Raw genomic sequence first — 14,241 nt, forward strand, 5'->3', positions numbered from 1 at the left:
AGTTTAGCAGTTGCTTTGTGAGATGCGGTTAATATCGCGTAACAAATGGTTCTCAGATTCTGCACACAGACAGGTTTATGTAAAATATATAAACATTTGTCCAAGTTGTTACAGATTGCATAAATATGGCATTTTTACTGTTGCATTTACAGATGTGCATGTACAACGATGTGCAAATAATCACAATTTGATTACAATCTTTTAAAGGTACTTGAACCTTGCATCCAAGTAACGCAATGAATGAAAAATGCCCACCAAAGGATTTAAATAGCAAACTTATAACATGGTTTAAATTCATAACAAATTTCAATGTCTTCTCAGTAAAACTTTCACACATTTAAAATAGTTTGTATTCATTTTATTTGTATATGTCAAAATACAATTTTTTTTTCCAAAATAGTGGGTTTTGCAACTAGTTTCATGCAGATACAAGGTCTGCTCAGTACTACCAATAAAATCAATATAGCACATTAGCCATTCATTTTTTAGATATAAAGAATAAATAACCTAAATATAAAACACTAAAATATTAGAAACACGTATTTAATCATTCACAGGCACCCAAACTTTACCCAATATAATCCAGAATATGCCTAACTGTCTTGTAACAGAACTCAATACGTTGCAGCCATTCAATTCTTTATTTTACGTTAGCGTCAGACAATGGAAGTCCCTATGGTTCAGACCCACCTCTCATACAGATCAATTACAATAAGATATCTCAAACTATCTGTGTACCTTTAAAATCAAGAATCCTGAGCTTGGTAGTAAGAGCATAACCTTACATCTTCAAAAAACCAATCAACAGAGAGAGGACATCATGTCTTCCTTACCAAAACATATCCCAGCCCCGTAAAACTAATCCCCACCCCCCCCAAGTAGGCAGTAGAACACAATGACCTTTTTAAATGAAGGGGTACAAATTCACATTTAATATAGTATACAATATAATCAATAATACAATAGCTACTACAAGCTTTACAATGTACAATTTGTTTTAATGGCTGATCTGTTCAGTGGTTTTAGGCAATAAACTATGTGCCGTTAGGATGTCGTATCTTGAATGGTTTCGTGAAAATATAAAAGCTGTTTCTAACAAAAGCGATTTCACTTAAGTACTTTTTTTGTTGTTTTTAAAGGCCACTGAAATGTATAAAATGGTCTGACATGATGGTGTTATCAAATTGGATGCCTTCTCACATGGCAACAACAGTGCATATAAACATTAATGTGAGTGTAATGGGTTATGTTTTTCAAATGATTTAGTACATTACTTTGGCTAGCACAACAGTTTTGGACAGCACTCAGATAAATACAGGTATGTGAAATGTAGTGAAGCAGTTATATTTATGCAACTTTTTATTATGGTGAACACTATCAAATGAAAAAAAAATGGGAGGAAAAGATAATAAAGTATTTTATATAGTTTAGACCTTTTGTAAAGATAGGGCTCCATACAATGTACAATGTCTAAATTCTTTATACCATAAAAATTAATGAACTTTGTTAAACACACTATTCTGGAGTAGCCTAATTTGCATTAACAGACATTGCAATAGGGAAATATATTCAAGCATGCCACGTGGTGGTCTGAAAAATCAAACCAGTACACATTTATATATACAGCATCACTCAGTACCTGCTCAAATGAATGTGACGATTACAGGATCTAACATCTTTCACTACAAACTCTTTTTTTTTTTCCTTTTTCTTTAAAGTGACCAATAAAGGCAGAAAACAGGACTCTTAAAATACTTCTAGTTTCAACTGACTTTTAAAGCATTTTGTAGAGGAAATAAACGCATATTGCACAAACAGTGAAAGCAAATGTTCCACCAAACATCTCTGTTCCAGGTGGTTGGACAATACAATTCTAGGTAGCTACACAAAGATGTAATTTAAAAGGGTGTGTGGTCTCTGCAAATGGTAAAGCTGTGAAAACACTGTACAAGAAAATCTGGTACATGAATAATTAGAAGGGAAAAAAAATCCAAACTTAAGATTTAAAGAAAAACTGAGTATAGAAAAAAACTGGGAATTGTGGCACAACAAAAACATTATTGAGTAACTGTCTTCTGTGAGAGCTGAAAGCTTTTGTTGATGTAAAAGTGTTTATGTACAACTAAGGCTTACTGGTTAAATATCTGAGGCGTATCTGGCCTTGAACACTTTCCTTATTATGCTGTAGCTGTAAACAAGATTTCTCAGTCATTTTATCTTCTCAGCAGCTGCTTTTTAACAGAAACAATGATCTTGATACAAAAAAACCACACAGGTAAGAGGGCGTTTGGCAGGATATCTGAAAATGAAAGTCTCCGAGGGATCTTCCCACACTTCCAGTGACTGCCATACTGTGGTCCACTGGAGCTACTAGTGATGTGCAATACCGTTATTTGCTGCTGTAGTAAACCCTTTATTTGGAAAGTTTGCTTATAACTCTGATCAAGGCCCCATTTTCATCTTTTAGCCTCTGGTTGTCTGCCTTCAGGTCTGGTAGCATCTGTGAAGAATGAAACATGATGGTTATTTGCTGTTAAGCCCCAAGTCAAAGCAGCAAGACTAGACAAGCGCGGGGGATAAAAATCTTGATTCAGCTTAAGCATCTTGCCAGTTCTCTCCCTTCGTATTAGCAGTTCAGAAAAATCTCACCTTTTAGCATGATACAGTTAAGAGTTATAGATCAGGAGTTTTCATTTGCTTGGACTAGATGCACCAAAACTCAGTGGTGCAGATGACAAGCCTCTAAAAAAGCATTTATGGTAGCAAGAGGAAAGTAATTAAATGCTTCAAATTTCACTGCAAAACAAACAAATGTTAATTACCAACAATTTAAAGAGGCTTGTCTATACCGCACTTGCACAGTTTCAAAAAAACATGCTGTGGCTAAGCTTATCTACCGCTGTGCTCTCGGATGATTTCATCCTGATCACATACGGTGTGATTCAGCTTGTTAGCTCATAGCATTAATCTTCCAAACTCGTGTTGAAGCACACATCCCATAATTTGCGATCTTATCCCTGAATAGCACAGTTCACACAAGATCAGATCGCTGAGACACCAGGCTGCATTCTCAGGCATCCGCGTTAGGAGATGGCAAGTCCAGGTTGCCACACGAGATGGTGACACACAAGCACAAAAGCTGGAAGGTGGAAGCTAAGTAAGGTGAGGGCTGGACAGGATCAGACAGGAAAGGAGGACAAGTCAGTGCACAGAGGTTTGTACTGGGAGAATATAACTTGTTGGAGGAACCAGAAGTAAGCTCGGCAGTTCTCCAGATCTACATTCACACACTGATAACAAACCGCCTATAATAACTCAGGGCTAAATGATGTGTATGGTTCCTAGCAGCAGGTTTACACAGGAGGTAACAGCCTATTCCTGCACAGTGGTTATTCAGTAACCTCGAGTGCAAGTGCACACAAGAGGTCTAAGTCCAGCTAGTGACCTATGTAACAACTGCTACACAATTTTTCATGATGCAATTTCCTTGCCCCTAGTTTTGTTTTCATTTTATTCAAGCAAAATTATACTTTCAAACCCATTATATTCAGAACATTATTATGGAACAGAAAGAACTGAGAAGCTTAAAAATGCAGGGTTAATAAACTGTACGTTACACTAGAGGCTTCATTTATGCATCTCCTCTAAAGGATTCCTGTCCACACTCAGCTCCCCAAACAAAAGACCCTTTCACAGACTGAAACACCATCGTGCACTGAAGGTGACTGAGGTTATAGGATCTCGAGTTCATTTACCTGCCAATACCACAGTATGTGAAAGGAAGACGACAGATCGTAAGAGGAAAAAAGGTGGTCTCTACAATCAGAGTAAGTAAAAATCCTGTTAACCTGGATTCCAATTGTGCTCCATGGTGGAGCTTAGGGCAAGCCACCTAAGCCCAGCTCTTCACAGAGTCCGAAGGAAGCTGTGGGAAGCTTGTCAAGTGGGAGCTGTGCTCCGAACAGAAAGTGCTGTAAAATGCCCATTACTTGCAAAAACCATGTTAAGGTATTTGAAATTGGGCAACATAAGTAATCATTTGGCAATTATTAACTACTATCTGTGTTAAGTTTTCTAAGCTGTGAAAAAACAACTACTGTTGTCTGGGATACACGTGCTGGGGGTCATATCCAGATAAGAGGCACGTGTACGGTGCATTTGTGCATGCACCTGTAATACCAGGATAAACCTGGGGTTGTTCTGTGAAATCCACCTGCAAACAATGAAAAAAATGTTTGTTCAGGCAAAGCAACTAACACCTTTCTTTCCTCCTTCTCCTTCTGTTACAGACTTCATACCAAAGATCCTGGGTGAAACCACAACAGCCTTCATCTAGCCATGCACATGGAAGCAAGGGAGTCTGGTTTTGTTCTTCTTCAATGGGTCTCTCAACAAGTGTTGCTGTGTACGCTTTCCGATGAAACCTCAAAGTAACTGCAGGAATTTCACAGTTGTTAGGGAAGTTCCTTTTGCCTATGTTTCCCCAACACAGTCTCTTCCAGCTGACTAGGGAGCTGCAGCCCATAATGCTTAATTACATACAGGCAGACCCACAGAGAGGTATATTTTGTGGCGAACTGTTTTAACAAAAAAAGCTGCTGTTCAAATTTAGAGCTTTAACATAATCCAGCAGCATTATATGTCTGCAAATCGCGGCAGATATATTTTAATCCTGATTAAGATAATAGGTAGAATAGGTATTAAGAAAATATTTTCTCTTTTGTCGTGAGTCTCTTAAAGAATAAGGGAAGACTGGTAGGAGACAAAAGGAGTTATGAGTAATAGGAGACTGATGAGGAAGGATAAGCTCAAGTAACCTAAGACACTTATGCTTCTCATCTATACTAATCCCCACATACTTAAACCCTAGCCAAACACATTTATACAATTTTCTTGTAGTAGTGCATTCCTGTGGCACTCAAACCTCTCATGAGGTGACACCACACACCTTTAATGCGCAGAGGCATGAAAAAAAGGCTTTGCGGTAAATTCCATAAAATTACAGTTACATACTGTACTTAACACTTTGAATCCCGATTCTCCTCTCACTAAAATAGCAAATGAGATTCTTGAGTAAGATTACAAACGTGCTGTTTTGCCTACCTGCAGTATACGGCCAGCTGGTAACTTTGCAGTGCTGTCCTTGAGCAAATAATTATTCAGTAACCACCTGACATACATGGAGCCAACTCAGATCTGTACAGTAATAATATCTGTGTTTGCTGGAATATTTAACAGGTTTTACATACAAAGCAGCTTTGTAAATTAAGATTACAACAGGCTCATGAACTCTTCAGGTATCTGTTCAGATTAATCAGGCGCAGTGCTATGGGTTAAGCCACCATCGTAACATCAAACCTCCCTGCTGTGTTTCCTTTTCTTTTGCCAGCCAGGCTTCTCAAGCTCCACAATGATCTGCCATTGAAAACTACCCCCACAAAAAAGAAAGCTGAATGGTTTTCTGTGGTTTAACACCCTGAACTGGCTTAGCATGGTTAAAGGAATGCCAGTGCTAGCAAAAAAAGGACGGTTTGGACATGTGGCTGTGGACAGCAGTTATTAGATTAGCTCAGCTGTGTTGAAAAACCACATTGTGAGCTGAAGCTGATGTAAGATGGGCCGCCCTAAAGGGACAGCTCTCCCTTCACATGGAGCAGCTCCTGAAGCTTTCTGCCTGTCAGTCCAGTGATTCAACAATGCTGGGGTGAGACGGAGCAAATCATATAGCGAATAATGGGATTTGTTTTCAGCCAGGTCAGTGAGCTGACTTGACTCACTCAGCAAGGGTTAACAGAAGGGAACACTGAGGAATGCAGGACCTGGACCAGGAACAAGCTTTCTGTCCACATCCTATTGTTAGGTCAACTCCAGGTAGACACAGCAGCCAAAGGATAAACCTCTTTATTTCATGTCTCTTAGTGGGGAAAACCTCAGATGGGACTTTGAGCAGAATGACAAAATGTACGTTTATTACCTTGCTTCTCAGGGAGAAAAGGGGCAGGTGAGGGGAAGCAGTTTAGCAAGAATGACTGTGCAGAGAATTTTTTTTGCTCACTGCAACCTTCACCCTATACAGCTGTTAATATTAGCGGAGGAAAAAAGGCACACAGATTGATGTGGAATGAAACCACATTTTGTTCCTCACAGAAGTTCTGAAGCTTCAGTGGGTTTCTGCAGCAGCCCTGCAATAACACGAAGGACAACAAACTGGCATTTTTTTCCAATATGAAACTCAAAGCAGTTCACACCTTTAACAGAAGGGGGCTGAGCCAAATGATCTAGTACATATGAACCAATGTGACACACCAGGCAGGTGTTTTTCATGTGTGTGTTTGTACAGTTCTTGCATGATAGGATTCTGTTCTATGACTGGAATGCCTACATATATAGCAATATAAATCCATGACCTTAAGTAAGTGGTGAAACTGGATATTTTAAGATGTCTAGATAAGAAGAATTGGCCAGAATCACATGGAAGCTAATATGTGAAAATATTAATCAACTTGAAGCTCCGATGCATTTTTGAAAGGGAAGAGTTTGGTCCCTTCTAAACATTAAAACACACAAATGTAAGAAATAAAGTTGCTAACACAACTGTTTGGGAATGCACAGTACTGAAACCACTTCTCAAACGTTCTTTAATTGAGACTAGGTTTGTACAAATTCTGCGCACTTCAGTTATACTGCAGCAGAAAGCTCAATTCTTAATTGCAATTTGTCAGAATACTAGAGGCAGATCTATCTATTTGAGCATTCGCTCCAACACTGAAACAAGGGAGTGACTTTGGGGTATTCTAGTGCAAACTCAAACCCTTTGAATTGTTGCCAAGGTTTTAACATGTCGAAGGCCTCCTGGATCACCGCCAATTTATCTTCACGTCTCTGGGATGAGCTTCAGTGCTAGTAAGGACAACACCACACCAAACCAACACATCTGCAACACCTCTAGTTGGTACACGGGACACCATGCTTTACCACACTTCCACACCGAGCAGCAGTCAGTCAGTCTCTGACACACAAGTGTTAATAGTAAAATGCTACCCAAGCACAAACTGAATGTCAACACCTGCCTGGCTACACAAAGGAGAAGGCAGAAATTACAAGTCCACAGAGCGCAGTTGCCTACAGGACTCTGACAGCTTGGCAACCACTCGGGTCAAGGCCCTATTCTCTGTCACCAGTCGCTCATTTATGTGCCTCAAAGATTGAATCTGCTTTATTTGTTGCAGGTTCTGCAGGAATCAAAGAAATAGGAGTGAAAACAAGAAAACAACATGTATATTATGTTTAAAAGAACTGGAGATGAGCAGAATTGAAAGAAAACGTAGAAGAGACAGTCCTGTTTAAAGCAGATAAGTCGCTGTGAAAGGAAAAGTATCAAACAAGTGGCACATACTTGAAAGCAATCTAAGAACCAGCAGTGATTAGTCACAGCCTTCCAAAACAGCCCAGGATACATTAACAATGAGAGCTATTCCTGGAATTCTTTACTTAACATCCTAATTGCACAGACTAAATCTCCTATTCAAAAGTCTGTAAATAATGACACATTTAACATACACTTTTACATGGCAGTGTAACAAACGATAGGAAGATTATTTAGTCTTTAATTCAAAACTTGCACATACTGCTTATTGAAAGTAAAGTCTTGAAAAAAAGGCATTATATTTGTATTCTCTATTTTTCTTGGAAGCCCAGCCTTCCCTAAAAAGATAAGAGAAGCTCACGTCCACTCTTCCACTCTTAGACACAATTATTTTCCTACACCAGTTTGCTTTCTACATCATTCACTTCTAAAGACCCCTCAAGGAAACACAGACATTGTGTCCTCTCTTACAACAACTATCTTGGCCTGAATCCAAGGGAGCTGGAGGCATGGTGGTTGCCTTCTACCTACATCTGCCTGTCAGTTTCAATTACTTCAACCAAACTTCATGTGTGTGTTGTAATCAAAAGTATTTGGAAGTTGATGCCATTTCCAAGCAGCAGAGGGAGCTCAAAAATGAGCTTGAAAGGAAACTTATTATTAACCAGTGACAAGTATCAAAACATTGGTAATTCTTTAAAATTTTGGAGTGTAAGAATGTTTTCTATTTCATCATGTTCCACTAGTTTTCTAGTCATACTTTACTTCTATCAGTTTGGTTGGGCCTGTCCAATATTATATGCGAGGACATACTAGAAAACAAACTTGCCAAATTTCTCACCCTTCTTAATCGTATCTGAGCAATTAACATTGATAAACCAGGAAATGAGAAAAGTTATACCATGACTGATTAAAAAAAAAAAAGGATGGAGATGGATTAAAAAAGATTTTGCTTCTGGGATTCAGTTTATACATACTTGAAAAAGATGGAAATCAGTACATGGGGTAAATTTTACTTATTTGTCAACATCTGAAATCTATCTACTGCTTTTTGTAAGCTAAAAACGGATTTATTATTTACTCTATACAAATGAAAGCTTTTCTTTTGATATAGGTAACATGCTGTCTCATACATAATTTAAAGAGCATGAGACACAGGTTGAAGCAACATTTAATGCTTAAATATCTATGGAATTATATGTTACCAGTACTTTTAAGTTAATAAAATATAGGGTATCATATCAAAATCATAGATTGCAATTTTATCTTTATCAGATCAAGATGCGCTTCACTCCAACCATCTCTTGAATGTTTTTTGTTAGGCAATATGTTATAGAAGTATAAATCTCAGCACCTTCTCAGAAGTCCCGCATGTATGACTGCTTGTGCCAGTGTAACAGCTTCGGCACAAGCTACATGACACGAGTGATTCTGAAATGCAGCTATAGCTTAGTTATTTTCTAATTAAATTATAGAGACCAGTAATACTGCCAGACTACATGTTACACTTACATAGTCATACATTTTGTTATTAATAGTTTATTTAAAGTGTAATAGTTTACTTACTTTAAGTTCCTCTTCCATTTCAGATATCCTTCTTTCTAGAGCTCTTCTTTCCTAAATCAAAAGATATGTGTTAACACTGAACAATACCATTTTTTAATAATTACTGCTTGTAAATTCTGTGGTAACAGTGAAATACTTCAAGTTCAAAGATCATACAACCAAAAGCGGAGTGTGGACAGGAAACTTGTGATGGCAGTGAAAAATAGAAATTTTTTCAATATGGACAATTAATATCTGAGGAGGAAGAGATATTGAAATTTACATCAAGTCCTACAAAATATACTCCTTCCTTGGCACAAATTTAGACAAGTTGCACCTACCATTTGTTTGCGTTTATTTTTCATGAGCTAGGCTTCTGTAATAGCTTAATATACAAGAAATGCAGAAAATGATCAGAAACAAACAAGAATATTAAACAAGCACAAAAGCAGAAGCTTTCATAGACAAGCAAACGTAGCTGAAACATCTGTCTCAGCTCGGTGGGATCTGCCCACACCATAAACTGCCACGTAGTGTAGATACACCCAAATTTACACTAAAGGAGTTCCGCTGAGTACCAAATAAATCTAGCTACGTAAGGACACCTGCTTCTTGACTAAATGTTTCCTGAATATTTTCTGCGTTTCTGGTATAGTTTTATTTTCCTTTCTTTTATTTTTACCTGAGAAGCAGGAGAAATCATCCTTTGTACAGAACTTCAGGTCATTTTGATTACTGCACCCAAGCTACCTTATTGAAAGTTAGCTTAGGGTTTTCTACACTATGCTGCAGTCTGCAGTGCAGACACACTATCGTATTTCTAAATTCTATTATTTTGTTTAAACCTAATTTTCAAGACATCCGACAGATGAATAGCTAATGCAGTAGACTTCAGGGCTTTACAGCTTGATTGCTTGCTTTCCTGTGTCAGACAATGCGGTGTGTCTCATTGAAAAGCAGCTGCGGTTATCAGAACTCTACATTCAGATTTTTCCAAAGTGTGAAAGGCAAAAGCAACAGATTATTGCAAAGTGGACATATGCATCCGCATACAATGGTGTTATGCAAACAGCAAGCAGCATTGACTGAGGTGTGTAAAACTTTGGTTAGATCATACCGCCCAGTAGATACTGACTCTTGCCGGTCACCTTTCAGATATAAATCATTTGAATTTAGTTTAATCATAGTGCAGTTATATCCCAACATTTTCTCATTTTAGCAAACAACTTTAAAGGTCTATGAAAAGTTAATCACATAGATTACTGCAGTTGTTAGTACTTAATGTACTTAACTCCTCCAAGTTAAGACTTTTCCCATCATGACACTGATTGGTAGTAATGGGCATAGTAAGTACCATTCCAGTCTATTTGCTGTTGGGCTAAATGTCTTTACAAAAAAAAAGGTGTAAAAATTGCTAATATAGCCAGTTGTTTTAATGCAATGGCCTATTCTGGGAAAAAGCACAGCTGTTAATTTAAAACTGAAATAATGTCTAGCTAGGCAGTACTGAATGTTCTGCAGAATGGAAGCTATAGAGTAATGGACGCATCTAAATCCATGAAATAATTAGATGTCCACTTGTGTGGCCATGATAGCAAGCAAGAAAGTAATTAAAGATGCTGATGAAACTTTTCTAGTGATGAAATCACTGCCTACAGCAGGTTGCCAAAAATCAAGGAGAAATAGGTGCTAAAAGGCTGCTGCAATTATCTGGAGAGATTTTTAAGATAAAGATAATGGAAGTTCAGGAAGTGCCTGAGAGCACTTCTACATCTCCATGTGCTCCCATAAAATCTACCCAGTGTTTGTTTACACGCCAGACAGGTTTGTAGGACTAAAAATTGTTTACTTTCCAATATTTGAGATTTAGAAAACATAAAAGGCTACTGAATGTGAAGCTTACCAGGGATTAATAACTATACACCATATCACTCATTACTGCCAAAGTCCATTTAGTTTTCTTCCTGTTTAAGTGCCTATGTCTCTCCCGGATGAAGGGAGGAGAAAGGAAGATGTGGCCAGGGTCAAGAAGGAAGCCAGGACCACAGCAAAACCAGTGTAGTTTGCCTTACATTGCTGTGGAACTAAAATTTTATAGGGATGGATTTTAAACTAGCATGAAACTACAGCCTAAAACTATAATGTGTCCAACTTCTGAAATAATTCCTGTAGTCTACCTCACATATGGATTTATTACATGACTCCTTTCCCATTCAATTTAGGGTTGTTGTCTCTGACCCTGATGCTCCTCTGCCCACACTGCTTAATCATTCTTCCCCCACCTGCCATATTCTCTCTGGAAAAAGTTAAAATACAAGGACAGAGACAGATTATGATTCATTTTATATCACTAGCAGGTTTAAAGTCTCATGTCTGTGAGCTAGAAACAGCTACTTCATTACCAACAATACTGGTAAAATCACACGTGTGCCTCTGGAAAGCTCTGAGGAAATTAAAGTCTCTGAATGTCGGAAATGCATTAGAAGATGAAACGCTCCTGAATCTGCTTAACCCTCTGGGGTGCCAACATTGTTTTGGATGAGACAGAACAAGTGGCAGATCCCTGGAGGGCAGTGGCGTTTAGAACCTCGTCATCAGGAACCAACAGGCAACCTGAAGGCATTTCTGAAGAGTAATTCCATCTCACAGTATCTCACATTGATTGCTACTTTGAAAACTAAAATCCCTAAAATCTTCTAGAAAATGCAAGTTATAAGAAAGGCTTCTGTTCCCACTAAAACGTGTCCACGCCAAGGGTTGCAAAACAAACTAAAAAGGCCTGAATTGGAGTACTTAAGAGATCTTTGGCAGAAACTCACCCTTTTCTCCATTTCCAAGAGTGATCTGTCAGCATATCTCTCTTGTCTCTGAAACACAAAATTAATAAAGACACTGGTACTTGTTCTTAAACAAAATAAAACTGAGGAAAAACAATTCAGTTGGACAATTTTAGTATTCTGTCTGAAATACGTTTTCAAAGGCATTTTAAAGTGTGTTCAGGGAAGTAACCCTGAAATATAGAATAAAGAAGAACAAACTGGATTTATCACGTACTTGCTCTGTGACCATCCCCTAAGGAATTTAATCATTACATTGCCTTTGGCAAATAGGAGCAATATAGCATTTCTATCTAAAAGCATTACAAAACAATCTTTTTAACGTACTTCACTGATGTTTACGGGGTACACACAGAAGACACTTAAGTACCTACACAGGCAAATTGTGGCAAATGCAATATGAGAACAGGAAACACTCTTTCTAGAGCAATTTAAAGACAAATTTAAGTTTTGTGTACATATCTGGTATCACTGTGTGCAGCACTTCTATCTGACAGCAGTTGTGTGTAACTGGAGTGCACTATTTGCTCTTCAGTTCTAAGATAAAGCTATCTAACCAGCCGGGAAGAACTGGCGGGTGATGCCAATGTGCAAGCAGGTTTATGAATTAATCAATCAGTCCCAACTGACAGTTGAATATAAGCATAACAGTGTAGAAAGTGTTTATCCCTACCCTGCAAAGAAGTTCCAGATACATGTTGGCAAGAACCACTACTACTTAAAAAGGCAGGAGGCAGCCTCACACATTTTGCTCACAGCTGAAGACCAGAATCCTGTGCTCTTTTCTCTTTAGAAACACAGAGGTACTCTTTCTTCTTCACTCCCATCTTTGGATAAGAAACAAAGCTGATGCCTAGTAAAGAGCAGCCCATACCCTGGGGTGCTTCTAGTTTGCTGTCTACCTTGTCAGCTACTTACATGCTTCTTTGTTTTATACAAACCTGAGTGGTCTTCTCCAACTCTAGCTTAAGTTCTGTAAGTTCCATGTTGGTATCATGTATCTGTGCTTTCAGTTGTTCATTTTCAGCTAGAGTCTGTTCATAAAGCTAAGAGAAAATATTAATTTAAAAAAATATCAAATAATAATTCAGAAAGATTAGCTGAAAAATTTAAAAACCATGACTGAGCTGCATATAACATGAACAAAACTTCAATAGCCTAAGAAGTAAAAACCAGTTACAGATTTGAAAGATCTTTAGAATTAGCAAGCACTTGAAAGAACTGTTACCAAATATTTCTGGAAACAAGGAACTCTGCATAGGGAGCACATGACTTACCTGACACATGCTAAAAACACACTTGCCAGTTTCTTTGCTTCCGACTTCACAAATGAGACACCACAGTAAGCTTTTCAACAAACTCCCTCCTCCTCTATTTTAAAGCGAGATCTAACCACATTTTTACATTATCTGCATGTAAGCTAGCAAACATATAAAATAAAAGGCTTCACATATGTATAAAGCAGTTTTAACGATACAATCAACTAAAAAAATAATATGATAGAATTTGTCATAAAAATAGATCTTGTTTCCTCTGGATTTCTCCCTTGCCTTGAAAAGAGCAAAAGCCAGAAGCTGTTTTGTAATGTGCATTCTCCCCACTGTAATGGCTGTTCTGCTCCTCCGTTCAGCTGAGTTCCTTTAAGCAGCAATTTGTGATGCGACATGAGATCATTTCCAGTCAACTTATGAAAAACAATAATAAGGTTCTATTTTCACACCAAAATTCTCGGATCAGATACCTTCTTATAATCAGTGCTATCTTCTTTTTCTAGTCTACTGCAGTACGGTTTTCGATCTTCAAGGTAAGTCTGTGACCCTGATCGCCCCTGTGCTGAATCATAACGGTCACCTGAGGACGTGCTGAGGGATCCCGTATCATACCTGTGAAAGAAAAGTTCTCGTTTTGTTTTGCCTTCACATTCAAGCCAAGGCCACAAACTGTATCAAACACTCTGAGTTTGCCATTACCCTGGTGAAAATACCAAATGCAATTATATACGGGGTGTTTCAAAATGACAGACCCAATTTGAAATCACTGTATCTTTGCAACCACGAACCGCCCATAAATGAAACTCTTATATTTGAAAGGGCAGGGCACAGAGTTTCAAATGATGACCGCTAGATGCTTCATTAAACTGTATGTAAATTCTTGTGTAATTGCAACATGTATCAGGAAACATATTGCTTTGAAATTGGGTCCACCTTTTGGAAACACCCTGTATTTTAGTTAAGCCACTGCCTTCTACTTTGGTGCAAATTTAATTTTTACATTCTCAGTACTTCAAGATTCTGTGTGAAAATACTTGCAAACTGCTCAGTCTGCCAAGTGCCTGCCTCGTATGCAATCTTTTAAATTAAATTCTTTAATCCAAGCAAATATTTACGTGTCTTAAAGGATTTCATATTAGCTTAGATATTTTAATAATTCTTTGTTTATAAAGAAGACCTATTTAAAAAAATGCATTACTTTAATGGGAGGGTTTTAACAAGT

General features: G+C 37.9%; 1 protein-coding gene across 10 annotated transcripts in view; it reads right to left on the minus strand.

Moving 5' to 3' along the window:
* Positions 1–343: 343 nt before the first annotated feature.
* Positions 344–14,241, minus strand: part of PPP1R12A (protein phosphatase 1 regulatory subunit 12A) — a 117,613-nt gene continuing 103,715 nt past the window's right edge. For 4 of the 10 annotated variants that reach the window (XM_065041238.1, XM_065041235.1, XM_065041301.1 and 1 more), the window contains 6 exons: positions 13,490–13,631; positions 12,690–12,794; positions 11,731–11,778; positions 8,933–8,983; positions 7,071–7,232; positions 344–2,500 (listed from right to left, as the gene is read on the minus strand). In XM_065041238.1, the coding sequence (XP_064897310.1) occupies positions 7,098–7,232; positions 8,933–8,983; positions 11,731–11,778; positions 12,690–12,794; positions 13,490–13,631 (481 nt within the window). In that variant the 3' untranslated portion in view covers positions 344–2,500; positions 7,071–7,097. Of the gene's footprint in view, positions 2,501–7,070; positions 7,233–8,932; positions 8,984–10,028; positions 10,060–11,730; positions 11,779–12,689; positions 12,795–13,489; positions 13,632–14,241 lie in introns of those variants that run through there. The other 6 variants (XM_065041278.1, XM_065041260.1, XM_065041251.1 and 3 more) reach the window with 4 other exon arrangements.

This window comes from Columba livia, chromosome 1 (genome assembly GCF_036013475.1).
Source record: "Columba livia isolate bColLiv1 breed racing homer chromosome 1, bColLiv1.pat.W.v2, whole genome shotgun sequence".
NCBI lineage: Eukaryota > Metazoa > Chordata > Aves > Columbiformes > Columbidae > Columba > Columba livia.